The 25,527-nt window shown below is 37.1% G+C and overlaps 1 protein-coding gene across 1 annotated transcript in view; it reads right to left on the bottom strand.

Annotated features, from left to right (window-relative positions):
- Window positions 1-1,214: 1,214 nt before the first annotated feature.
- Window positions 1,215-25,527, bottom strand: part of LOC136836609 (titin-like) — a 31,759-nt gene continuing 7,446 nt past the window's right edge. The window contains exons 7-32 of the mRNA XM_067101074.1: window positions 24,976-25,143; window positions 24,725-24,843; window positions 23,328-23,507; window positions 21,941-22,025; window positions 21,551-21,719; window positions 21,203-21,312; window positions 20,697-20,921; window positions 20,303-20,398; window positions 19,947-20,039; window positions 19,465-19,586; window positions 18,953-19,107; window positions 18,479-18,645; window positions 18,102-18,237; window positions 17,766-17,889; window positions 17,445-17,610; window positions 16,716-17,004; window positions 16,129-16,265; window positions 15,801-15,954; window positions 14,024-14,083; window positions 12,692-12,997; window positions 12,175-12,480; window positions 8,576-8,680; window positions 7,024-7,218; window positions 6,064-6,269; window positions 5,453-5,552; window positions 1,215-3,045 (exon numbers count right to left, since the gene is read on the bottom strand). Coding sequence (XP_066957175.1) covers window positions 2,852-3,045; window positions 5,453-5,552; window positions 6,064-6,269; window positions 7,024-7,218; window positions 8,576-8,680; window positions 12,175-12,480; window positions 12,692-12,997; window positions 14,024-14,083; window positions 15,801-15,954; window positions 16,129-16,265; window positions 16,716-17,004; window positions 17,445-17,610; window positions 17,766-17,889; window positions 18,102-18,237; window positions 18,479-18,645; window positions 18,953-19,107; window positions 19,465-19,586; window positions 19,947-20,039; window positions 20,303-20,398; window positions 20,697-20,921; window positions 21,203-21,312; window positions 21,551-21,719; window positions 21,941-22,025; window positions 23,328-23,507; window positions 24,725-24,843; window positions 24,976-25,143 — 4,167 coding nt within the window. The 3' untranslated portion in view covers window positions 1,215-2,851. The remainder of the gene's footprint in view (window positions 3,046-5,452; window positions 5,553-6,063; window positions 6,270-7,023; window positions 7,219-8,575; window positions 8,681-12,174; window positions 12,481-12,691; window positions 12,998-14,023; window positions 14,084-15,800; window positions 15,955-16,128; window positions 16,266-16,715; window positions 17,005-17,444; window positions 17,611-17,765; window positions 17,890-18,101; window positions 18,238-18,478; window positions 18,646-18,952; window positions 19,108-19,464; window positions 19,587-19,946; window positions 20,040-20,302; window positions 20,399-20,696; window positions 20,922-21,202; window positions 21,313-21,550; window positions 21,720-21,940; window positions 22,026-23,327; window positions 23,508-24,724; window positions 24,844-24,975; window positions 25,144-25,527) is intronic.

Consider the following 25,527-nt stretch of genomic DNA (forward strand, 5'->3'; position numbering starts at 1 on the left):
TATATATATATATATATATATATATATATATATATATATATGTGTGTGTGTGTGTGTTTGTGTGTGTGTGTCTGTATATAATGTGCGTGTATGTGTGCGTGTATGAGAGATTATTAAACTGTTTTATCTCTGAACGGAATCCAATATGTACAGCTGCACATACATACACGCACACAGAGATGAACCTAAGAAATAAAGCAAAATGGAAGACAAGAAGTAAAATGCAAAGTTGAAGTAACAGCATACCAATAAACTTTAGTTTACAGTTAGTTTACAGTTATATCTTGGTTTGATTTTCAACTTTCACTTTGAAAAATGAGTGCAATCGGTAGCTTTCGAACATTTTGCTTGCTAATGGGCAAGACTGATAAATGTTCCTGCTGTAAAATACACCTATTTATTCACCTTCCTTTGCTTTATAACGTATACTGCTTTGTAAATAATTCACGTTTAACACTCTTATTACAAGGTATTTGTATAATTAGGAACCAATTTCTATTTATGAACGAAAATGCTTGTAAATGGCATTAGTCCAGGCACAATAACCAAAAGCTTAAATTCCTCCCTTGGATATTTTTACAAATTTTCTTTTATTCTTAATTTTTTGTAGACTGTTCACTTAGGATTGCTGTGTTGGCACTGGACCACACTATTTTATAAAACGTCCTCTTTTTGGGAACAGAATCTCATAAGTCTTGAATGAAAATTATGCAGATTTTCTAACAACAGACGTCTATATTTTCACGTAATACTCTTGTTGCAATCATCAAATAAATAAATACTGAATTATCTGTACAAGGAAAAATGTTTGTTCATTTTATAAGAAGCTCATTTCCATGATATCAGTTTTTCTAACTAAAAATAATAACTTCATATACATATTTCTATTTACTTTGGTTATCACCGTACTCATGAAACTTCTTTCTCGTGATTTTAGACGGCATGTTGGATGTCTGTGAGCTACAACAAATAACACTTTTGAAACACTGTTGGTTTTCAACACCAGCTTAAAAGCAACTGAGCCAAGGGTTAATCCTGAATGGAGAACGTAATCTTGTTATTGCCATTAATCAACCATCACTGCCTGCAATTGCTTTCTGTCCATACAGTATCATGTCTTGTCCAGTTGCTTTCAAGTATGCAATCTCTTAGATAAAAGGGAATGACAGGGAGTGGGAATGGTGGAAAGCCTTGCGGAAAATGAAACCAGCATCATCAGCTAAACTGTTTATTTATTTACCAATCTACACAACAAGCCTTGTCAAACTGCCAGTCAAGCAAGTCACCATTGGCTCATGACTGAGAAGGAACGGAACGACGAAGGAGCAAATAATAATGAGGGAAGGAGGGAAGAATAAATGACAAAAATAGAACAAATAAATCATAATTCAGTTACAGCAGCAGCATTTAATGGTCTTGGTGGTGGTGACCAGTTTTTCGCAAGGTTTTACGTCATGAGTCAATATTCAATCTCTTGCTTGACTTAAGCGTGTTGGTAATGGGCAAAAGCACAGAACTCGTGTGAAGGACGCCCCAGGGGAAGGCCTGGGTTTATAAAAAAAGATGGTAAATATAGGACGTAAGTCCCAAGCAGCAGCATAAACGTATAAACCTAAGCCTACCGATGGGGGGGCACCTCACACGGCCTATCTAGTGACCATCCCACAGAAATTTTGGGAAAAAATAAGGCAACACAAGAGAATAAACATTCGATATTTACTAGCTCTGATTTTTTAATCCTATGTGCTTGTGCAAGCAACCAGCTGAATCATATATAAATGAATGCATTTATCACAGTACAATACACAATTATAAGGTTCATTTATAGTGTGTGTGAAGTTTTTGTTTATCTAGGGGTGTAGTTTTGAGACAAAGTCGTGGTCGTGAGACAAAAACGAAACCGTGAATATCATGTACATTATAATCATATACTATGGGAAGTATATTGTAAACATATATCCTGAGTCTAAGGTCAGACATTACAAAGACTATCGTTTCAGTTACACAGTAAACAAAATAGGGATTTCTTATATCATATATAGAGAGTCGTACAGCCACAAGATTTTGGTCCATGAGATGGAATAACCGGCTTTTTCAAGATATTAAAAAAAAGGGCAAAACTAGACGGACAACGTTAAGTCTCGCTCCTTTTATGCAAAATATATCTTCGATTTCATTTCTTAGAATATGAGGGGAAAAAGCCGTTCGAGAAATATCACAGGTGAAAAATTCCGGGTCTGTTCTTTGGAACGGGTGTGCACAGGTGAACATCTCAAGATGGGGTCGTCATTCTGGAGGTGACGTCTGACAATCCTCTGAGGTGTACTAAGGAAAGCCCAGAACGGGAAATTTTCACGCTGGTATCTTTGATGAAGATCAAACCGAAAAGCAAGGACCCAACAACTTATGGCAGACAAGTCTGTTTTCTCTTTCTATTCATCATTTTTATACATAAAAACATGAGTGCGGCTTAGGGCCTCCGGCAGGCTGTGAGCCCGAGAAGCCTCTAGTCGTCGTCGACGTATTAAACGAAGTCGAGAAAAAAAAATCCTAGTGTCTATCTCTCAAGAGATTTGAAAAGGGATTAAATACAACTTCTCGTTCGCAATTGACGACAGGGACATGATAATAATTACAATAAAATTCTCCATTGTTTCCCAGTGAATCAACTGGAAGGGGAATCCACAATCTGTCCATCAACATGAGAGACAATGATCATTCTCCATATTCGGCAATGTACATCAACATTGAAAAGTGAATAACAAGTAGACAATTATATACTTTCAACAATTAAAAAAAATGTTTACTAAAAATAATGATAAATGGTGATGAATTGCTAATGAGATTTATTCTATTTTTGACCGTCGGGTTTGTCAACGCCACGATGCCAAACTTTGAAGAAGTATTCGTCCCGATTGAGGAGCCGCCCTCTGGCGTACGAATAGATGTCGGCATCCATGCCAGCCTCTCGCATCCAGGACAGAGTCTCTGTCGTCGAGTAGGAGAGGGACGGCGCCGCGTCATCCTCGGGCAACTCGGTGAAGTCTGTGGTGCCAGAGAGGAACGGGGACATGTCAAGGACAACCTCGAAATATTTCTTATCCTTGGTTTTGTTTTAGAGGACAACGGGGCAAGGGACTGGGGTATGGTGGGTAAGGCCGCTTTGCGAACAACCAAACGGGACTTGAGAGAAATATTAAGGGGACACTTCACCCATTTTGGTAATAGGATTAATAAATGAATTTTGAAAGTTCTGAATAATCTTCCCTCTGTCTTTTAAAAGGATTTTGGAAGCGGGCGGAACTGTGAACATCCTGTCAAAATCTCTAAATGGTTAACTCAAGTCCGGTTAGTGAATTCGAGGTCCAGACCTACCGGGGATTCCGGTTCATGGAAAATGTCTCAATTAGAAATCCTACCGACGAAGACGAGGGATACAAAATGTTCTTCTTTACCCAAAGTAAATAAAAAAAAAATAGACATCCTGCCCAGCTATAATCCTAAAAGGGACTTTCAATAATGCAACAGGTAACGGTTACAGGACGAAAACAATGAGAAATAATAAACAGTCAAGGTCATACTTCAATATTCTTATTACCTCTTCCTCAGTTGTAATAGATGCAAACTCAGTAATTGCAAGTAAGTAATCTTCTTCAGTTAGTATATGGACAGCAATAACAAAACCAGACTGCATTTCAATTACTACTGTACCGTGTCCCCTTTTGAAATTACCTTGCCTTTTGAAATTACCTTGCCTTTTGAAATTACCTTGCCTTTTACTTACTATTCTAGGCCCGAGGTAACGTGCTTCAAGCGTGTACAGTCACCAGCACCTGGCAGCTTCTTATCGAATTAAAATGATGGGCCAACTACCTGAGGATCTATTAGTTAATCTTCCATTTTTAACGTTATTGTGCTATTCAAGGTTAACAAGATAAAATGAAGAGCTTTAAGTGTTCCTTTCAATACACGATATTTAATGCTGATTACTGTGTCAGTAGGTGAATACGGTTAGGACCGGACTGTATGTAGTAATACGTCCACATGAAATCAAGGCCTTGCGAACCATTCACTGTTAAATAGCTCCTTCCTTCGTGGCACAAAAGAGAACAAAGACAGAGGAAAGCATTTCACTGAAGGTACAACATGCAAGAGCGTTACAACATCACGAAATACAAAGACGAGAAAAAAAAAATTTAGCTGGAAAAAAGTACAAAAATAAAACAGACGCCGAACACCGCGTGTCCATGACAGTGAAATATGGCAGCGTTGGAAACCGATCAAGAAACTGATCCAAGATCATCATTTCTTTTCTCTTTCCATTTTAGACATGTTAGCTGTGGAACGAAAGCAACTGGGCAGGAGCCATGACAATGCATTTTGAATTCTCTGAAAAGGATAAATCCTTCACTGCTCTTGTGTAGATATGAACCCTAAACTCAGAGCTGTTAAGCTGGGTTATGTTACCAAGGGTTAGAAAAAAAAGTCTCGAGGGCTAATGAAGGGAATCTAGAAACAGTTAGTTTTGGTAATGAAAGGAGTTACGTAAGTGAATTTTATAATCCCTTAGAACTAAAGCAAAATGAAGACATTACCTTTCCCAGAGACTGTAAAGACTTCAATTAGAATTATTATAACCCTTGGAATCGAGTCTAGTTCTGTAAAAGCTTTTTACCATCATCATGCTTGAGTGACCTTTAAAATTCTAAAACGGGGTCGAAGTCTTTACATCCTGGGGTGATGGTGGGGGTTGGGTGTGAAAGGAAAAACTTGTGCCATAAAAAGACTAAAATACAAACTAATGAAAAGACGTGGTATGAAGCAGTTACGTTCACAAAAATCTGTTTACAACTACATATGACAAATTACATCTAATTGTATATAAAAATTATACTCATATGTAAATAATCATAAATACACATGTATAAGGAATACAGGAATTGGTGTTGAACAAAAGATGCACTACAAATAACTACAAGAAGTCGATTAGAAGACCAAAACGGAGAGGAAGAAGAGACTAGTGGATATGAGAGATACAAGATTATATGAGTTAAAAATGATAAGCGGAAACTACGATGAGTGGGGAAGGACGCGCAAAGTTTTTTAATGGGTTATCCACTACACCTTATACCTTAGAAACGCCATCTTGACCGAACAGGCACACCAAAACCTGCACCTACGTCAAGGAAAGCAATGCAATTACAAATGAACGACAAAATGACTTTAATTTTAGTCTTAATATGGAAGTTAAGCCCAATCTCGACCTTGGGAGTAAGGCACGTTTTGGTGACCTGGTATTAAAAAAAAAATCCTTTTGGGGGGAAAACCTCTCCACTAGTGAATGCTAAGCTATAATGCAGAACCTACCACCTGCAATATTCGAGACTTGAAAACTATCTGAATAAAAACCAACATGACAGAAGACAAATGAAGACTGTCTTCCTTTACTCACCGGCTGGCCTGATAATCTTTACGGGCTCGTCGATTTCCAGAGGGTCGCTGGAACCTACTTCGTTACGGGCGAATACGCGCACGAAGTATTCGTGCTCCTCCTGTGGTTAAACAATAGGGAACTCTGGTTATATCAGTGGAAAGGTATAAATGATGCTTCAAGAGAAAAGGCATAGCCGAAGGACGTACATTTTTAAGAACATTTTGTAATCTATGACTCAAATGATAAAAGTGATAATAATCGAAGACCATTTTGTTATTTGTCTTTATTCACTTTTTTATGCAATGCGAAACAAGATCGAGGCTGCATGAAATCTTGAAGACGAATCATAATAATGAAATAAATGGCAGATCGATGACCTTCTCATAATCCCATAAAGAGCCTTGTCTATTCCAGAAAAACAAGCAACGAAACTGCTTTCGTGAAGAATGCACATTTCTCTTATCTTATTAAAAATACTTGTAAGCAATCTCCAAATCAAAAGCTGTTTAACAAGAAACGAGAATCAGACAAACTTTACTCGCAATCTGTAAGTTAACATTCAATAAATCTCTCTCTCTCTCTCTCTCTCTCTCTCTCTCTCTCTCTCTCTCTCTCTCTCTCTCACCAACCTGTAGCTCCTTGATGTGTAGCCTGGTGAAGTTAGCGCCAACTTGACCAACTTCGATCCACATGGTCCTCTTGATGTCTCGGATGGCGATGATGTATCCCAACAAAGGTGCTCCACCGTCGCTCTCGGGAGCGCCCCATTCGATCATAAGGCTCGTAGGGCCTGTCGGGCGCACCTCAAGAGGTGCCGTGGGAGGTGATGGTGGCACTGAAATGAGGAGTTTAATGAGGAACAGGCGACTTGGTCTTCGTCGTCTTTGGCGCTAATGTAAATGAAAATTAAAGTTTGTCATTTGATTATTTTTCACTCCAGCTACTTCAGACTCAGTTGAGCTTTACTGTCATGTTATGCGAGCAATTTATCTCAAAATATTCTCCAACGCTCTAACCCTCCTCCAGAGACAGCTTTGGTCCTGGGTAATTTCTTCACAATATCATGTATTGCATCAATACAAATCAAACTTCACAGAATCTGAAGAGCGAGGCAAGAAAGAGGTCCAACAAATGACGAATAACTGGCATAGGAGTTACCAAGGCAACTAAAAATCTATGTTCTTAATAGAGCATTTGAATATATACCGTAACTGATTTCTTTTTTATAATTTTCTCTCGTACAGGTGAAAAATCTGTTACCTGAAGTAACAGTTATTGCAGGAAGTACAACTTTCAATTAAAGGTTCTTTATATCACTCGCTAAAATAGTGATAATCTGTATCAGTTTTGGTCTCAAGGAACAAATTCAACTGTTAATACAAAGGTTAATCCTTTAAGAAACATCTTTTGAATTTCCTTCTACAAAAGATTTGAATTTCTTATACTTTCAAGAAACAATATCTCATGAGACCACTGCTAGCTGTCTACTCATGATAAAGATGAATAACCCTCAATACTTAATGTATAATAAACATAGGCACCTCTTGGTTTGAAAAATACATGAATGACGCACAAAGACGAGCACTTACTGGCATGTGTCTTGAGTCTGACACTCTCCGTTATGGCGGCCTCTACGCTAAGACCGACTGGATTTTCGGCGAAGACTCTGAACTCATATTCAGACTTCTCCTTCAGGTTCTCGACGCAGTACAGAGTGACGGAGGCGTCGACTGTGTCCACCTTCTCCCACTTGGCATTCAGTAACCTTCGCTCGATGACGTAACCTGCAGCGTTCGGAAATGAGTCAAGGCGTCGCGTAAATCTGTTAGTGTTAGTAAGCTGATATTTTGGAGACAGGGGAGATCAGGGGAACGAAAGGGAAGCAGAGGGGGAGGGGGTAGTTTTATAAGGGGTCTAAGAGGAAGAGAAACTAAAGTAAAAGTAACGGGAGGAAAAGAATTTTGAGCATACATATTCCATTTACTTGGTTAGTATTGCCACCAAAGCAGCACAAGGTTAGGGAGGTCAGCAGAATTTGGGGGAAGAAGGGTGAGAGAATAGGGGTCTAAAAGGGAGAGAATAAGAACATTACAAAAAAGTTAAGGAAAAAAGAAGAGATATAAGAGAATGGCAGACCCTACTTACTTGATGTTAGAATCATTGTTTCCAAGGCGCAAAATCAGGGAAGACCAGACATAAAGGGAGAGTTGGATTACGAGCATAAGAGGAAAATAAAACTGGGAGACGGTGGAGGATGGAAAGATGACAGAAGGGGACAGACCCACTTGTTTTGTGTTAATATTAATGGCACAAAGGCGCGAACGTGACACTGAACAGCGAATGGGAAAATACCTGGCAAGTGGAAAAATTATAATATACCGCTAGAATCAAGGCCTTTTACGAAACGTTCAGCCAGACTGTTAGATTTAGTCTTAATGCACCTCTGATTCTATTCATAAAATTTAGGCCCACATACATTTCTGATAACTTGATTTCGTCTTTATTACTTACGGCATATCTATATTGGTACTCCTCAAGATATATAAGTCTGATATGAAATTACATGGTTATAAAATTAAAACTGGGTGCTAATTTTAGTAAAAAAAAAAAAAACAGCAATGTTCACTAAAAAAACAAAAGTTGACAAAATCATTCAACCTTTAACGAAACTAAATGAATTTTTAACGTGTGAACGAAGGCTACATCAGTGACTACCTGACAGTCATGATTACGCAAATGTTCTCATCTGATATACTGCAGACTAACATGAGAACAAATTCTTTCGCGATTTAACTCTGAAAATTTACACTTACTTCTATTCTGTTTTTTTTTTGGGGGGGGGTTATGAATAACACAAATTTCCATAAAATCGAAACGTAATTAAAAAACAATAAGAATCCAAGTGTCTTACATTGGCTACACGTGCGCCAACATATTTCAGCAAGTTAAGGCGGTTCTTCGTCCTTAAGTAACACTAAGATGACTTATAAAGCAAAAGATTATGTGAACTTCTCCAACAGCAAATTACCGTATGGCTCCACTCATTTCACACAGTGATAAACTGCAAAAAAGAAATATCTGGTATAGATGAACAACAACAGAGGTTTGCACTGAACCAGAAAAAGGTGGACGTATACTCACCCATGAGATCAGCACCTCCTGTTGTGGTGGGAGGCGCCCAGGCGAGCGTCACAGTCTTCGTGGTCACGTCAATTACCTGGAGACTGTTTGGCTTGGATGGTGGGGCTATATCGAGGAAAAAAATGTCAAAAAAAGAGGATAAGATGAACTGTGCCCTACCCACATCCACTGACACAACAAGGAGTAGAAAGGAAAGTTGGATATTACGATTCAAAGTTAAGAAGGCTAACAGTGGAGCCATGACTTTGGTGAAAGTTTATGCGAAAGTTTAGTGTTTTATTTAGGATAATGAATTTCTTTGTGATTTAGGTCGGTAATTTAAAGTGTTAATTACGCTGATTTTAAACATGGTTATTTAAGACTGAAGTTATTCTGAAAGATGTGAATAAAAGTGGTAATGGCTTTATATCTTATTACAATAACATGTATATTATAGTGACATAATAGCAGCTTTATTTTTATGACTTAAGATTCTCCGAAACAATGGTTATCTAAGATATTTACAGAAGGAAATTAAGACACAATTAATAATATTCTACTTGCTGGTGGAAAAGTAATGCAGATTCTATAAGCAATTCTGAAACTCAGTTTCCCGACAATTCGGTGATAAGAAGCACTGCAAGTCACTAAATTCATCAAAAAAAAAACCATCCAAACCATATATCAAAGTAAATTCAAAGCAGTTTACCGTGCTCTTTCAAAGCAAGTCTATTTACAACATGGAAAATCAAATCTAAAAACACTATGCATATGCCAAGTGTTGCAAGGCCGATGTCGAAAACACGCTTAAATGTCAACGGTTACTTCAAACTAAGTTTACCATGCTGCGAGAACTAAAGATTTCGCAATCACAGGTTGTTGCGACGCCAGGTCACATAAAGTCAATCATTCAGTCAATCTCAATCACAGCTCCATCAAAAAGCCTAAGAGAATAACTCTACCAACTTGACTTAAAAAATAAAATATCTTCTTTTTAAGAATAGCTTTGATTTTTTCTTCATGAAAGGACTAAGTCTTCTAAGAAAGCTGTGGCATGACAAGAGCAAGAATTCTTTTAGTTCTCGAAGAGAGGTTCCCTGGATTTATACAAATTATTCCAATTTATGTCTCTTGCATTAAAACCTGACTATTGGACAATCCAGGAAAGAATTCTTGCTCTGCTGCGACCATGCAGAACTGATTTTAAAGAACAATGAGGCCTAAACTGATATTTAGTCATTACTGTCCAACATTTGCTTTTAAAACTAAAACAACAAGAAGGGTATTTTGCCCATATGGATTTGCCACTAACTGTGTAATTTCCCCATTAACCTAACCCATGTAAACGTATAATATTAACCAAAAGCAAAGAGAACAGAATTTTAGAGCTACGAAGCAATATCTGAGTAACTGCCTCCTTGTCTCTTAAACTGAGTCCTTCTTAGTGTGGGGCTCAAGATCAAGAAGGCTCTGAGACCATTCACCCAGATAAAACATCGTTGCTCATTCAGAGCAGGGTCTTTCCTTGGAATCAGGCCCTGTCTCCATTCCCTTAGCATTAGCATGACTGAGAATTCATGTTTTGCTGAAGCAGCTGTGAAAAGTGAAATGTGATCTCATATGCCATGTAAAACTTGAATGTGTTTATTCCATGCACTTTCATCTTTATAAGAGAGCAAACATGCTTGTCCCATGTGCAGGGGAGGGAACATCAATGTTTGTGATTTTCACTTTAGCTTGTAGCAGCTATTCGGTAATAATCAATGTTCACTGTTACCTTTGGGGGAGTGAAATACCAACGGATAATTATAATTTTTGTAAACAAATTTTCGATGGTCAAAAACACCTCTGACAGTTATAACACTGACATATTTTAAGACAATTACTTATTCGTTGGGAAATATTTACCTAGCTAATCAATATTTAGCAGAAAACGGAAGCTACTAACGGTAGCAAAAAGCAACAATACAAGGCGGAAAAGACTACAAAAAGCATCAGTACTTGTCTAATGTGCAAAATTGTCCCTTTTACTGTCTTACAGGTCAAGAGCCGGCATTTAAGCAACATGTCCTAACGTTGCCATATTGAGCCAAACTCTTTCCCACGGATGGGATCAACATGCCACATTCTAAGAACACTATAACGAAACGATCCACTTCAAAAGGACTGCTTTAAGATCATCTCAAGGGGAAATTATACATTAAACATCCCACACAAAGACATATTCACTGCATGACTAATACTGGTCAATGAATGTTGCTAACTGCTCAACAAACCCACAACCAGGTACATTTTGTTAACCCTGTGTACAAGTAATCAGTGCTCGTAGAACTATGAAGTGGAAAGTGTATTTCTATATCTCAGTATTTACAACACTGATAATAAATGGTCCTAATTTAACTTCATACTTGTGCAAGGAATATGTCTTATGTATTGTTTGTTCCAATGGTCACCATCATGTGCACATACATACAATATAAATATGCAAAAATTAATTTTTTCTCCCTTGCTTACCAAAGAAGAAAAATTAAATGATTAAAAGCACTGTGAGTGGGACTACTTTCAAGAATGAAGTTTAACCTTTTGCATAATGAAAATATTTACCTTAGCCAAAAGGAGAAAGACAATCTGTTTAATATGATAATAAAGTACTTAATAATAGTGGATGCAACGATTCAGATAAAATTTTAACTTCTAATATTACAAATTTACAATAGTCAAATTCCAAAACAGATGGTGATCATCAGAATCCGGTTATCAATAGTTGTCCCATATACTTATGTAGTATTAAATTTGGGTTTGCTATGATGAATGGCAATAAATATAATATCTGTATTTAGTCATTATGTAAATTATCCGTTTCGACTGCATATTTATAGGAGCGAATGTAGGTAATATTTAATTTTCACAAGAGTTTCATCAGAAGTGATTTAACAAAATATACCATTTACTGACAGTCTTCAATACTATTTGATGAGAACACGCCTCGTGTGGATATAGTATGGGATTTAAACCGGCTGTGGGATGTGCAAGTTGGAAATCTAGATAAGACGGTACAAGCTCAGAGGAAATTCTTCCATAATCTTCCAGACAGACCCCACTAGCACCTTCGTTTTTTTTTCTATTGTAAAAAAAAGAAAGGCTGCTAGAGAACACGAGAAGAAATGGGAAGGATTTCTCTGGCCGGTGTAAATCATGCTCGCCTCAGGCCATGCTGGCTTTTCTACGGCGGTGGTTCTGCCACGGGTCAGCTACTGTGTTTGGTGTTGTTGGTGGGAGTCATGACGTCAATTGTGTCTGGTGACGTAACGACGGTATTGTGTTGTGGGCCCGCGCCCTGCCGACGGATATTTCTGCTTTGCAGAGAGTTGCTATTTACAACTGGATTTAGTAATGTTACTGAAGAAATCAAGTTGAAATAAAAAGTGAGTGTTAAGCCTTTTTTCCCACTATCCAATGTATATGGTGATATGAACATATGAAAATTTTGTTAATAATGCAGTTTAGAACAAGTGGTGTTTGAGGATGTCTGTATCGGCAGAGCGTGTGCATGATTGTGGCTGTTCCCCCCTCCCGGCTAACTCCACGTGGGCAGTACCCCAGCCACGTGCTCTACTCACTGATCTTCTTGCCTGCTGTGATGGGCTCTTCAGGTTGTAGAGGTGGTCCTTGGCCAACAGCATTGTAGGCAAATACTCGGAAGTAATAGGCAGTACCTTTTTTCAGGCCAGTGACCTCCATGTTTGTAACATCTGCTGAAGTCTGGCCGACCTTGGACCAAGCCTTCTTATTAGATTCGCGCTTTTCCAAGACGTAGTGAGTGATAGGAGAACCACCATCAGACTCTGGCTCATCCCAGTGCAGATTGAGTGAAGATTCAGTCATGTTGGAGACGTCAAATGGTCCAATCGGCATTCCAGGTTTGTCTGAAATTCAGTTACAAAATATTTTAATAAATATCTTACTCTTCTTAAAAATGAAAAGGATATAGTCAGTTTCCCTCTTTTAGATATATAAAGGTTTCATTATTAATCAATGCAATTACACTTCAAAAAAAAAAAACCACGGCAACCATTTCGTACTGACATGTACGGTATGGACCAGTAATTTGCATTAGTACGTTTTTATTCAACATACCAAATGGACTCTTGATGACGATGGTCTGTGACACTTCGAGAGCATCAGAAATACCAACAGGATTAAGGGCAAACACTCTGAAGAAGTATTCATGCCCCTCAACAAGTTCTGTTACAGTGTAGGTCCTACAATCGGCACCAACATCAGCCACCTTCTGCCACTGCTTCTGGGTCTTTTCGAGCTTCTCGATGTAGTAGGATGTGATTGCCATTCCTCCATCGTGTGATGGTGTCTTCCAGGTTAGTTTGACAGAAGTCGTGGTAACTTCGGTAACCATAAGAGGACCCAGAGGAGGTCCTGGTCGCTCTGTTGGAAAAGAACAGTGTTTTATTCATGGCAATGATTCAAGATCCAGGAACAGTTGAACACCTAATCAGTAATTTCCTCTTCAAACAGTTCAGTTTTCATTAGCACTGAATATTATCTGGACATTTTTTTACTTACGGACGAAAACTACTTTATAATTATCATTTTGTTTCATCTCAGCGTAGACATTGCCTCAGAGGCATTTATCAAGAGGAAAATACTACTTTTTTTGGCTAACAACCATTACTGGTATAACTGTTTTATTAGCATCAACATAGAGAAAAGTTTTCTGTCACTGTAAATACACTTACTCCTCTAATATACTATACTTACTACATTATAATTTCATTTTTAGTGAAAGACAACTGAAGTTCAGTTGTAAAAGTATCATCTACGTGATTTTATCAAGCTCAGATTTATACTTACAATAGTACACAGCTTGCTGTACATAAATATGTAAACATATATACATAGTATACATATTTACATATATATTTAAACATATATACATCGTATATATATTTATGAAATTTGTTTTTAATGCACATCTAAGAAAAGAGAAAACCTGGGGTAAAATCAATATAACTAGAACTAAAATATTGAGGAAAAAAAATGTGTACAGGGTAAGTGAAATGGTTGTGAGCTAGTGTTATTTTTCAAAGCTGAATCAACTTAAAACAAAAATGCTCATTTGTTGTATAACTAATTCTGGGTTGGTCTATGGGTTATGTGCTGTTTGAAGGGATGTAAACTGACACTACTGTGCAGCATGTTTTAGTATTGTTTCGGAGTAAATGCAAGGCAAAAAAGAAAAGAAAAATCATAGTAACTGGGAATCCAAAAAAGGCATTAATCGGCCTTGAAAATTCTGGCCACTAGACTGTATGCTGTCTGCAGTTTTGTAAGGTTTATTGGATGCATGTCATTAGTGGGTCAAAGAGAGCAAGTGATAATAATAAGGATATTGTGGGCGGAGCATAGCAGCATCAAGCATGATTGACAATTCGTGTGGTTGGAATAAGTTACCCCTCTTGACTTCTTCCTCAATGACCTCGAGGGCGCACACCTGGTACTCCTTTTCCTCCTCTGTGTGTTGGGTGAGTAAGATACGTGTTACAAAAAGGGAATATGTCAAATGCGTGATGGCGGCGAACAGAAATCGCAACAATGAGGTCTCGTGAGACAGTTCCTTAGGATGAATGATGTTCACGGGGAAAACAGAGACGCAGACTTATCAGTCAATAAACTGGTTGGTTTGGAAACAACATAATTGTGCTAAGGGTTACAGCTCACATGTTAATACATAAATCGCTTTTGTGATTAAGAAACTCAGAACGTATCCGAGGTATTTATTAAGAGGGAAGCAGTAAGATATAAGAAACATTATCTGTCGAGTTTTCTATGCAATGTTAAGTGTTAGGTTTGTTATGGCAGATAACAAAAAAGTTAAATGTATAAAATCGTAGAGTAATTTGAATAATTCCGTATTTTTTAAATAGTGAAAGTTAAGTTCCTAGTGCGAAGCACTGTGAGAAGTATAAACCAATCTAAAACGTTGTTTGCAAAAATCTAGATTTAACCCGTTTTCACGTTACTTACTGAGACTTCAAAATCAAGGTGAATCACTACGTAATCAATTCAATGCACAAAACAAAGATCTGATGAATGGGTATTGGGGTGTGATCGAAAATGGTGAAATCTACTAAAATTAAAAAAAAAAAATTACGGAGTGAAAGAAAACAAATGATCATGCCTTGTGATAATGTATGATTATCATAATATAACATAATTTCTTTCTCCAAGTGAAGTTAAGTAATAAGCAACTGTGAGATGAGAATTACTGTACTTGGATATTGCATGTCAGTTGAATTTATAGCTGTATATATGTGTTTTCTGATGTTGCAAATTTACTGTAAAACGTAGAAAAGATTATCATATTTATAAGAAAACACATGCAAGTTATTTAAAGATTTTTAAATTTTTGCATATCTATATGCATTTAAATCCAAAAATAGCTTTTTGGAGAATTCTTATTTAAGTATTAATTTTAGATGAAACACCCTGAGAGACAGACATGGGAAAATGGGATCCTTACAGAACAGCTCTCAAACTTTCCCTCACCATTTATTTCACATACCTTGTACCCAGAAAACGCACGTGGAAAAACCACTTTTCAACAAGTACACCTACAAGCAAAACAGCTACTCTCATTCTGCTAATGTACGTAAAATTTTAACTTTCTAATTCTTTTTTTTTTTTTCAAATTAAACGTAGTCCTATTTTTAATTTTCATTTTTGGTCGAAATTTACATCTTCAAAAATGCTCCGTGTATCTAACAGTCATAATTATAGTAATGTTAAAGATCCACAACATACACTCACCATAAATTAAATGATAATCACTATTACACATTTATGAAACAAAAGAATTCGCAACGTCAAGGACTTCAAATGATTAATGAATTCAGGAACTGAGGCAGACTCTTCTGTCAAGAACTGATGATCGACTGATTCTTATAATTTACGCTTTGACCCCATTAAATATGTGGACAAACTTTTCCCAGTAACAATATAAGTAAATGTCACAAATCACACGATCATTCACTTTATCCTAACTGCAAATAATGCTAGTTTTAAAATACACATGCACTCAATATAAGAGGCAGTGACAGTTCCACATTTCACCAATACACCATACAGTGAGCAATACTACTTCTAACACACGCTGGTGCTTCACGTTTAAAGAGGGTTGCTATTTCCGTTACTCAGGCTACTCATGACGAAAGGCCAGTTCCAGGCTTACCTAAGACCCTGAGATTGAAGCTAAGCTGGGCCCTTCCAGCGGAATTCTCAGCGGTGACAGTGTACACGGCTGTGTCTTCTAAGGCCAGAATTTGAATAGTAATGCTCGTTGTGCATTGTTGTTCATTGGTATGGATGAGAATGTGTGGAGTGGACTGAAATATGAGTAAATTAGAAATTATCATGAACATTGTCACATGCAGTTTATGTCATTCTCCTATACTCAGCATTCTAGAGACGATTAAAATTGCAACGTTTCCCAAGATCATCTCCTAAAATCAACCATAAAAAAATAAAAGGAATAAACATTCAAATTATTATCCACTTACCACAAGTGGTTTATCATTGCGGGTCCATGAGATCTTTGGCTTTGGATAACCAATGACCTTAATAGGAACGCTCCATTGGTCACCAACTGTCAATGTCTGGCACTGTTTGGTCTCGTCAAACTCGAATCTTGGTGCCTCTGTTGAAATGATAGTTGTCGATGATGAACTTTACAAAATAAAGCAGAAAACCTAGGCATATTTCTTATGACTTTTCTTCAACTTTGCGAAAGATGGGCAACTATACCTTATCTTAAGAACTATATGACTCTATCAACCCTAATATATGAAAAGCCAGAGGTTATATTTAATGCTAAATCTAATTACAGGTCATGAGTTCCAAGGATAACTTTTTTAACGCTACATGAAAGTAAAATACAACGACATACTTCAAAATTCAAGAAATAAATTCCACTTAAATACAGAAAGAAAACCCCCACAAGACCAAAGACTACAAATCACATACCCAACCTACAGAGTAGTGCAATAAAGGCGATGAATTGTGGCGATGCCTATACGACAAATTTTGTAATGAATTAACCCCCTAGGAATCAGAATTCCAATAAGGGTTCAAATACAAATCAACAAACCTTGGATGGCTACGGTGGCTGAACACTCAGCCATGCCAGCTTCATTACTGGCCCTGCAAGTGTACATGCCACCGGTGTCTTCGCGGCTGCTCTGGATGGTGAAAGTAGCAGTGAAGTTTTCGTATTTGGTTTCACCCTGAATGATCTTGCCATCTCTCATCCATTCAATCCTAGGTGGAGGTGAAGCTGTCACAACACATCGAAGGACAATCTTCTGGTGAAGGCCAGTTACAACAGCCTGGAGTTGTTCTTTGACTACTGGTGCCTCAGCTGTCCTTGGAGCACAGACCTACAAAGTAGAGATATTGTGAAGAACACAGTCGGCTACATTGCCTTAAAACTTAAATTAAAAAGGTAATGGCAGTGCATATATATTTTTAACACTAATCTCAGTTGAATAAAAATATGTGAATGAAATTAATTTAAAAGTCTTGCAAGTTTTTGCTGTAATGCATAGGGGTAGCTCACACATATAACTACATAAATATGTACATATTCCTATGCATCATCATGTTTAATAATGGCCATGAGCACAAAGACAGCATGAGAACTATCGTAGATATAAACGTAAAACAAAAGCGTGCAATCTTAAATAAGCAAGATTTGAAACCCTGAGTATTACTGGCCTCAAGAAAACAAGCACTGACAAAAATTTCAGGGAATACCAGTGAAATAGTGAACTTAATCCTAATCTCTATCGTAAAATTAAACTTTACTGGAGTAACATACCTTGATGAACTTAGATTGATCTGACTTATCAGAAGTGCCAACTTCATTGACAGCTGAAACCCTGAAGCAATATTCCATTTCCTTCGTCAGCTGTGTTACATCTACGGTTGTCTGTGTAATCTTTTGGTTCTGGTTAAATACTGTCCATGTCTGTTGCTGTTGGGACCTAATGAAAAAAAATTGATAGAATTCAGAGATATGTAATGGAAACACTAACAGACCTCTCATGTGCATAGTCAGTGGAAAGCAACAATGCAAGGTAAAAATGCAGGTATTTTTCATAGTTCAGAACCAATGACAGCCAGATCAGATGATACTTACATGTACTCAACGATGTAGTTTGTGATAACACGGCCTCCATCTTCTTTAGGTGCAGACCAGTGTATTGTCACAGAATTATCAGTTACCTTCATGGCTTCAGGAGTGCCAGGCTTGGATGGCTTGTCTGAGAAAGAAAAAATGAAGTTTTACTATGTTGATTATAATGCCATATTTAACAAAATCACCAATTACATCATTATGCTAAAGAATTATGTTAGCCTCACTAAAAATTTAGATTCTTCAAAACTGCTTTATATTTAAGCAATAAAGCTCTCCATGAGAGGCTTTTCTTACTCGATCAAGGAAAAAATCTAAATATAAATAAATATAACTTACCAAGAATCTTAACAGTGTAGTCAGCATATGCAGCCCCACAGTCATTGCAGAGCTTAACACGGTATTCTCCACAGTCAATGTTCTCGACTGTTTTGATGGTAATGGAGGCTTCATTCTCAGTAACAGTGGCAAGGATCTAACCAAAGAAAATTGAGCTCAGAATTAGATATTGAAATATGGAGTTTTAAATTTCTGAAATATACTATACCTATAAATTTTATCAATATCGATTCACGGGAGTTGTTCACCCTGTAGGGTACTGCATAAAGAATAGTTATTGGAGTTTACTGAAAAATTATTGAGAACAAGATCCCTAGACGTAAAGGAATTGTACAATATAAATTATATTATTTATTTACACAGGCAGATCACGTTACCTTTTGCTGATTGTGTTCAGTGTCCAGCAACTGGCCTTTGTGGTACCAGAAAGCTTTAGGTTTGGGTGTAGCGGTGAAGGGTACCTTCAGAGTAACATCTTTACCCTTGTTGACAACAAACTCCTTCTTCTGGTACTCTTTGGGAATCTTTGGTGCTGACATCATCACTAGGAGAGACAACAGTCCATCAGTAAAATTTAGGGCGGAAATGTTTATTGATTTATCATACATAGAGATTTGAGCCTTATTTATGGTAAAATAAATGTACATTTGATTTGACTTTCAATAAGAGATTGGCTTAAGAGAGCTGTTTTGTTTTAAATTCTGAATGTTTCGATATCAATTTAGCTCAAGTGCAGAAAATCCAAGACAAGACTTAATATACAAGCACCAAAAAAAAAAAAAAAAAAAACTTTCGTTCCGTACGAGAAAGGAAAACTTCCTGAGAAGGAGAAACATAATAACTAAACTTACAGACTACATTCATCTTGCAAGTAGTCTTCAAGTTTGCAAGAACACAGGAGTACTCTCCTGAGTCTGCTTGGGTAACATTCTTGACGATGAGGATCCTTTTCCTGACTTCCTTCTTCATGATATACTTCTGGTCAGCTCTGATTTCTTCCTGGTTCCTGGAAATCCACAGAAATACGGTCAGTCACGGAAGATGTAATGCAATATTCTTCCAAAAATTGCTTCCAATACCAAACACGTGTTGGTAATCCTAAGAGCGCATTTTCTATTTATTTTTGATCATCTGATTGTTTTTCTTAGTTAAAGACTTGACTGATAAGCACAATAAAACCTGAATATTTCTTACAGTTAGAGATTTCACTAACAGATATGTTAAAAACTATGTTAAACATACAAGAAATTTCGAAATTTTGGAAATTCAAACAGATGCATGAGATAATTATGAAAATATCTTTGATAATTTCTACACCTGGACAAAACTACCTTGGATCTCTTTGGCCTTTTTTTCAACATACCTGAACCATCTGACCTCAAAGTCCTTGGAGATTTCAACAACAAAAGTGGCGTCAGATTGGAAGTTGACGTCCATCTGAGAAGGCAACCTCGTGACGAAATCTCCTTCGGCCTGGAGCTCGACCTGAAGAAGAGATTGATTTCATCTCTCTGTTCATCCTAATGTAAGTTGTCACTGTTAGCCACAAATAAATCTATCAAATTAATAATAAGATTATTTTAATTCACCTGTTCTCAAGATCCTTACTATACTGATACAATACTTGTTCCATAGCTAAGGGATTCTCAGGCCTACAAGTGAAAAAGCTTTTAACAACCATCTAGGCGTGTGTAAACAATACTAATTGTAATATATCTTCCTAGAAATACTGAGAGTGAACCTGATTTACATTTTGATGGTACAGTTTCTTCCTTATCAAGCTATTTACACTTTATGAATTATTTTGAAATGTAAGAAATTAATAGAAAAATATTCCACACTTACTCTGAGAGTGGCAGTGCATTCGCTTCTGCCAACAACAGCACGGTAAGTACCAGCATCATCACCTTGGCAGTTGTAGACCATCAGTCTCTGAACCTAAAACGAAGACAAACAGTTCTATATAGCGTAAAAACACTTATATATTTTTCAATATTCCTCTTGTCAGGTTTATTTTAGAAAATGAAAATACTGTTCAAGTAAATGTGAAATAAAAGATTTAGGTGGAATAGCTTGTGCAGATTGATAGCAACATGAGATGTACAAAGAGTAGAAGAGCAATTCCTTGCGTGAAGAGGAAACTTTTACCAAACCTAGCTCGCACGCTACAAATACAACTTAGTATTTGATAGCAATCATACCTTGCCATCAATGGAGAGCTGATAGTGATCAGAAAACCGAATTTCTTTGTTATCCTTAAACCAAGTGATGACTGCGTCTCCCTTTGTAAGCTCAACCTGTAATGCCAAAAAAAAAAAAGTTTTACTGTAAAAACCTTACATGTTGAATAATGAAGTAGGCAAGTAATCAAATGAATTAGTTTATTACGAAAAGCCTATGGAAGTAATTTTTGTGCAAATAGTGACAAATTTAAATGTGAAAGGTGAATTATGTGAAAGTAACATATTTTAACCTGAGAATATTACGTAATACTTTGCGGATATTCAAATCCGATATTCATTCGCCATTTCACTCTTAGAGTATCATGCAGTACTACAGTAACTTGACAGCAAAGGAGCAGCCGGTTTGCCATACCTCGAAGGTAGCCTTGTTGCCCTTGGAGACGACTTGATCCTTCATCTTCCTTACAATCTCAGCTGGTAGCTCTCGGACAGTGAGCTCAGCAGTGCATTCCTGGTCACCAAGGACACAGGTGTATTCTCCTTCATCCTGAAGGGTGGCCTTCTTCAGCACCAACTTATGAACCTTGCCCTGAGACACCAACTTGATGCGGTCAGTGTTGGTCAACTCCTCCCCATCCTGTTAAGGAAAATAGCATTATTTTATAAGTAATGAAGGACTTACAGATGGAAGAAACTTTTTCCTTTTCGTCCAAGATAATTTTTAGGTAAGAATGAAATCTGAAAAATAACAGTTTACCTTTATACCATGAGTATAGGAGTGATTTATACGATCCCGGCAACCTTGAGTATAAGGGAGGAAGTAGCTTTAAACAAACTGGCTGTAAAACTTATTTCTTTATCTAAATACGAATTTCAGATTTAAGGAGAAATCACAGCATATATATAATACAAATTTACCTTGTGCCAAGATATGCGACCCTTGTCGCTGCTCACTTCTACCTGAAGAACAGCTTCCTCTAACTCCTGGACCTCAACATCTTGCAGCCTTTCCACGAAATCATCAAGTCCTGTGATAGATAACATGGACTCATGAAATATATGCAAACAGATACAGATTAAATTTACTATCTGCAACAATGACTTACTTCTGGCTAATGTAATATTTACATGTATCAAATCAGTAACCATCTTATCCCTTCAAAGAAATCACAATTCATAAAATGAATAATCCAAACACTAATTTCAAATACAAGACCAATGACAAGTAAAACAGATGCAGGAATGTAGGAGTTAACTCTGCCTTGCCTTTAACAGTGAGGTTACAGAATGTGGACTGATTCTCGAAGGTACACTTGTATCTGCCGGAGTCACTTCCGACGGCGGTGTGGATGGTCAAGCGGTGGGTCAGGCCCTCGCGCTCAATGGTGACGTTCTTGCTGGGCTTGAGTTCGTTCTTGCCCTTGTACCACTTGCACTGAGGAATAAAAAAAGGTAAGCACTGGTGAATGTTTGCAAACTAAGATAAAGACATTTAAATTACCAAGCGGATTTCAAAAGAAAACTACTAGCAGCTAAAACGCTCAGAGATAAACTTCAGTGAAGATGAGGAATTTATGAGAAAAAAATATTTCCACTGTCAGGTTTACATGTGTGATTTACTTAGCTGTAACATCTAAAAAATAGAGAGTGACTTACTTCTCTTTCTTTTGAGGTGCGGCACTCCAAGATCACCTCAGAGTTCTCTTCCACGACGCAAGATTCCAAACCTCGCTTGAAAGTGCTGTAGAAAGTGTGGGAGGATGCGTTAGTAATGGAATGTAACGTTTGATGTGCATCATGTTTTATAAAGAAACTTTTCGGAATTTTCTTTCATCATCTTACCACGAAAGTATATTAAAAAATAAATATGCATAAATAATATGCAAAATATCGAAATAACAAAGGAATTTCAGAGTTCAAAACACTTCAGAAGCGTATTTTACAAAATGCAGTTAAAATGATCTCATCATAATTCTCCTTACTGTCTATTCAAATATTCAAAGATGACCTGATCTGAAGAGCAGAACAATAGAACAGTTCCGGTAAGACATGTTGAGGAATACATACCACATCCCTGAGCTGGCATTCAAATCATCAACGTTCACCAGCTCATGCTACTCATACAACAAAAACTCACCCGCCTCACAAGAATCTTATTCGCATACAACAATAACTGGATTCATTCATGAAAACATATTCCCTTTCAAAGAGGCCATCTAATTAATAAAGCCATTCGCTGCACATAGAGAATAAGCCTTGAACAACGTTATTCACTAAAATGCGTCCATCACTGTAAATGACCCCATTGACCGCAATGTCTGTTTATGTCAATAAAAGTTCAGAAAGTAAAACTATGCATTGTTATTGATGCCATTAACTATAAATCAGACAGTTCAATATAAATGGGGTCCTTTATTGGAAATGGAGCAATCTATTGGAACAGGTATTCAGCATAAATTTTAATGAACACGAACAAGTGATCCTCGTCTTCTATACAGACACAAAATATAAGCACTAAAACATAAAACACGAGAGACTGTCCATGCGACAACATCTAACTACGCCTCTAATGGCAACGTAAAATGCTACTACACCAGACAGAACAATGACACAACTACAGAGATCCGTCACTCAGAGTATTCACCAAAAAAAAAAAAAGACACTGAAAAAGTACACAAAATATTACGGCACATCACTCATTACTGTTCAGAAGTATCTCTTGACGCAACACCCGGAGAAAAATGCGTTATAAAAGATGATTTAGTTTTCGGTTTCTTAAAAAAAAAAAGCAGATAAAACAGGAAAAAACTAAACAAAACTAAAAGGGGACTAAATAAAATTTAAACCAAAAAAAGGGAAAAATGGAGATTATAAAACAAAAATAGAAAGCATAATATAGGTCTCCCCCTTCGTGTGTGCCGCAAGAGAAATATGAATGCAGTAGTTGATGTTGGGGAAGTATAACCATGAGTCACAAAATGGAATCAAGAGTCTTAGAAACAGTGAGTGAGTCGACTACCCTAATTTCGGCCAGAGTACTCACACAACGTCCACCCCTACGGTTACATTGGCCGAGTGGGAGGCTTTCCCCACTTTATTCGTGGCCGTGCAAGTGTATTTGCCGGAGTCCTCCTTGGGCTTGACATTCTGAATCTCAAGCACGGCCAGTTCATCTCGGAAGGTCATGAGCAGATTCTTCTCCACCTTCAGCTTTTTACCGTTCCTTCAAGAGGACACCCCAAAAGCGGAAGCAGGAGGCCGCAGAAGGGCAGCAACAGCAGCAGTAGCAGTAAGGGATGAGATCAAGCAGAGGCAGAGGGGTGGCCAGTTAACACATTGTTTTTTCTCCTTTTTAGGTTTTTAAACGCGAGCGGAGGTCCGCGACAGAATAATGCTTTCATGTCAAAAGAACGCTTCACCTAGTGCTTTCTGAGTAGGAGGTTTGCTGTACATGGTGGGGAGTTATGTTTCTTGTCTTCTGTTATGGATTATAAATAAGGGCTTGGGGTGTTTTGCGGGGATTCTTAAATAACTCAAAGCAGAAATTAAACTTAAAATGCTAACTGTTAAGTAACTCAAGAATTTAAAACAAATTCATTTTAGTGAAAATAATGAAGATTATGAAAAAAAATTGGGAACTGAATTGGCATAAAATAAAACTAATAAGAATAAATTGTCACACATTGTGCAAAAATCAAAGATCTAAAGAGAGAGAAAGTAGGTACGTGTTGCCTTGCTTGTGTATACTGCATACACATGCTTTATAAGTAGTTGTGCAATATTACAGATTATACGAGTAGTATATATATATATATATATATATATATATTGCACATCTGTATGTAAGCAAGTTATTTAGTATACACAAGCTAAAATATATATATATATATATATATATATATATATATATATATATATATATATATATATATATATATATATATATATATATATATATACGAGTAAACTGAAAAGAACTGGAAATACAACAAAGGGCGTATTATCACTTAGATTATAGCAACACTTCAGAAAATAAAAATGTAAACATTTTATGAATAAAATTGGTGTCAAGAAGGTCCAACACATTAATGGAAAATAAAATCAACATTGGTTATAAATTTCTGAAAATAAGTAACAAAAGAAACTAAAAGTAAAAGGGAAAACATGGCGACGGGCAGTGCAGGTATGTTGACAAATTCAGAAAGAGTATTTTACTCCTTTTTATTATAGTGGGCATCAGAGCATTAAACAAAGTCTGCAAATTCTTCTTATAAAGGCATTTTTAAAGAAGAGAGAAGTTAATGGTAGGTTTTCAGAGCTGAAGACTTACTCAGTGGGAAGCCTCTTTATTCTCTTTGGTTGAAAGACGTTAAAAAGGTTTGCCAGAGATGTACATCCAGCATATACACTGGAAATATGAGAATGGCTAAGAGGACTGACCTGCTCCAGGTGACGTCTGGTGCTGGAACGCCCTTGATGCGGGCCACAAGACGAATGGTTCCCTCGTCTTCGACGGTCTGGTCGCCGAACTTCTCTTCGAAGCCTGGTCCTTGAGGCGCCTTTGTGAAGATAATTTCGTCGTATGAGTGTCCTCTCATGGTCTCTTAAATCTAAGCTAACATCATATATACAGTGTGGAATATCTTTGACGGTATGTACTGCAATACACAGACGAAATCTGAAAGACTTACTGTCACTCTGAGGGTGATGTAGGTCTTGGCTTCTCCCTCTCTGTTTTTAGCAACTATTTCATATTTTCCCTCGTCCTCCTTCTTGGAGTTCTTGACGATAAAGATCGAACGGTAGGCGTGGACATCCTTCTGCCTGACGATGCGCACGCGCTGAGATTCCCTTAAGACCTGTCAATGGTTATTAGAGATTATCTTTATAAGTTTTTTTCTGTATTTTAGGCATAAATATTTTATGAAAGAGAGGAACGTGCTGTCAGCGTTCTTGAAAACGCTGCTATACGATGCTATACGTTCTAGCCTTTTTCCTCGTATAATTATTAGTTTTCAAACAGCAGGCTGTCCATTTGTAGAGAGAGTAAACAAAGCTAAGAGAAGTGGACTGAAACATGAAAATATGAAATAAATAAGAAGGGCTGCTTGATAAATATATGATATATTGAAATAAGTACAGGAAGCAGAGCTCTTCACAGTGGCATTAAAACCTCATTTTAATTCATGATAATCAACATCCATTAAAGGCTCGAGAAACTTCTCCCGCACCAAGAGAGAACA

Source organism: Macrobrachium rosenbergii, chromosome 56 (genome assembly GCF_040412425.1).
Source record: "Macrobrachium rosenbergii isolate ZJJX-2024 chromosome 56, ASM4041242v1, whole genome shotgun sequence".
Taxonomy (NCBI): domain Eukaryota; kingdom Metazoa; phylum Arthropoda; class Malacostraca; order Decapoda; family Palaemonidae; genus Macrobrachium; species Macrobrachium rosenbergii.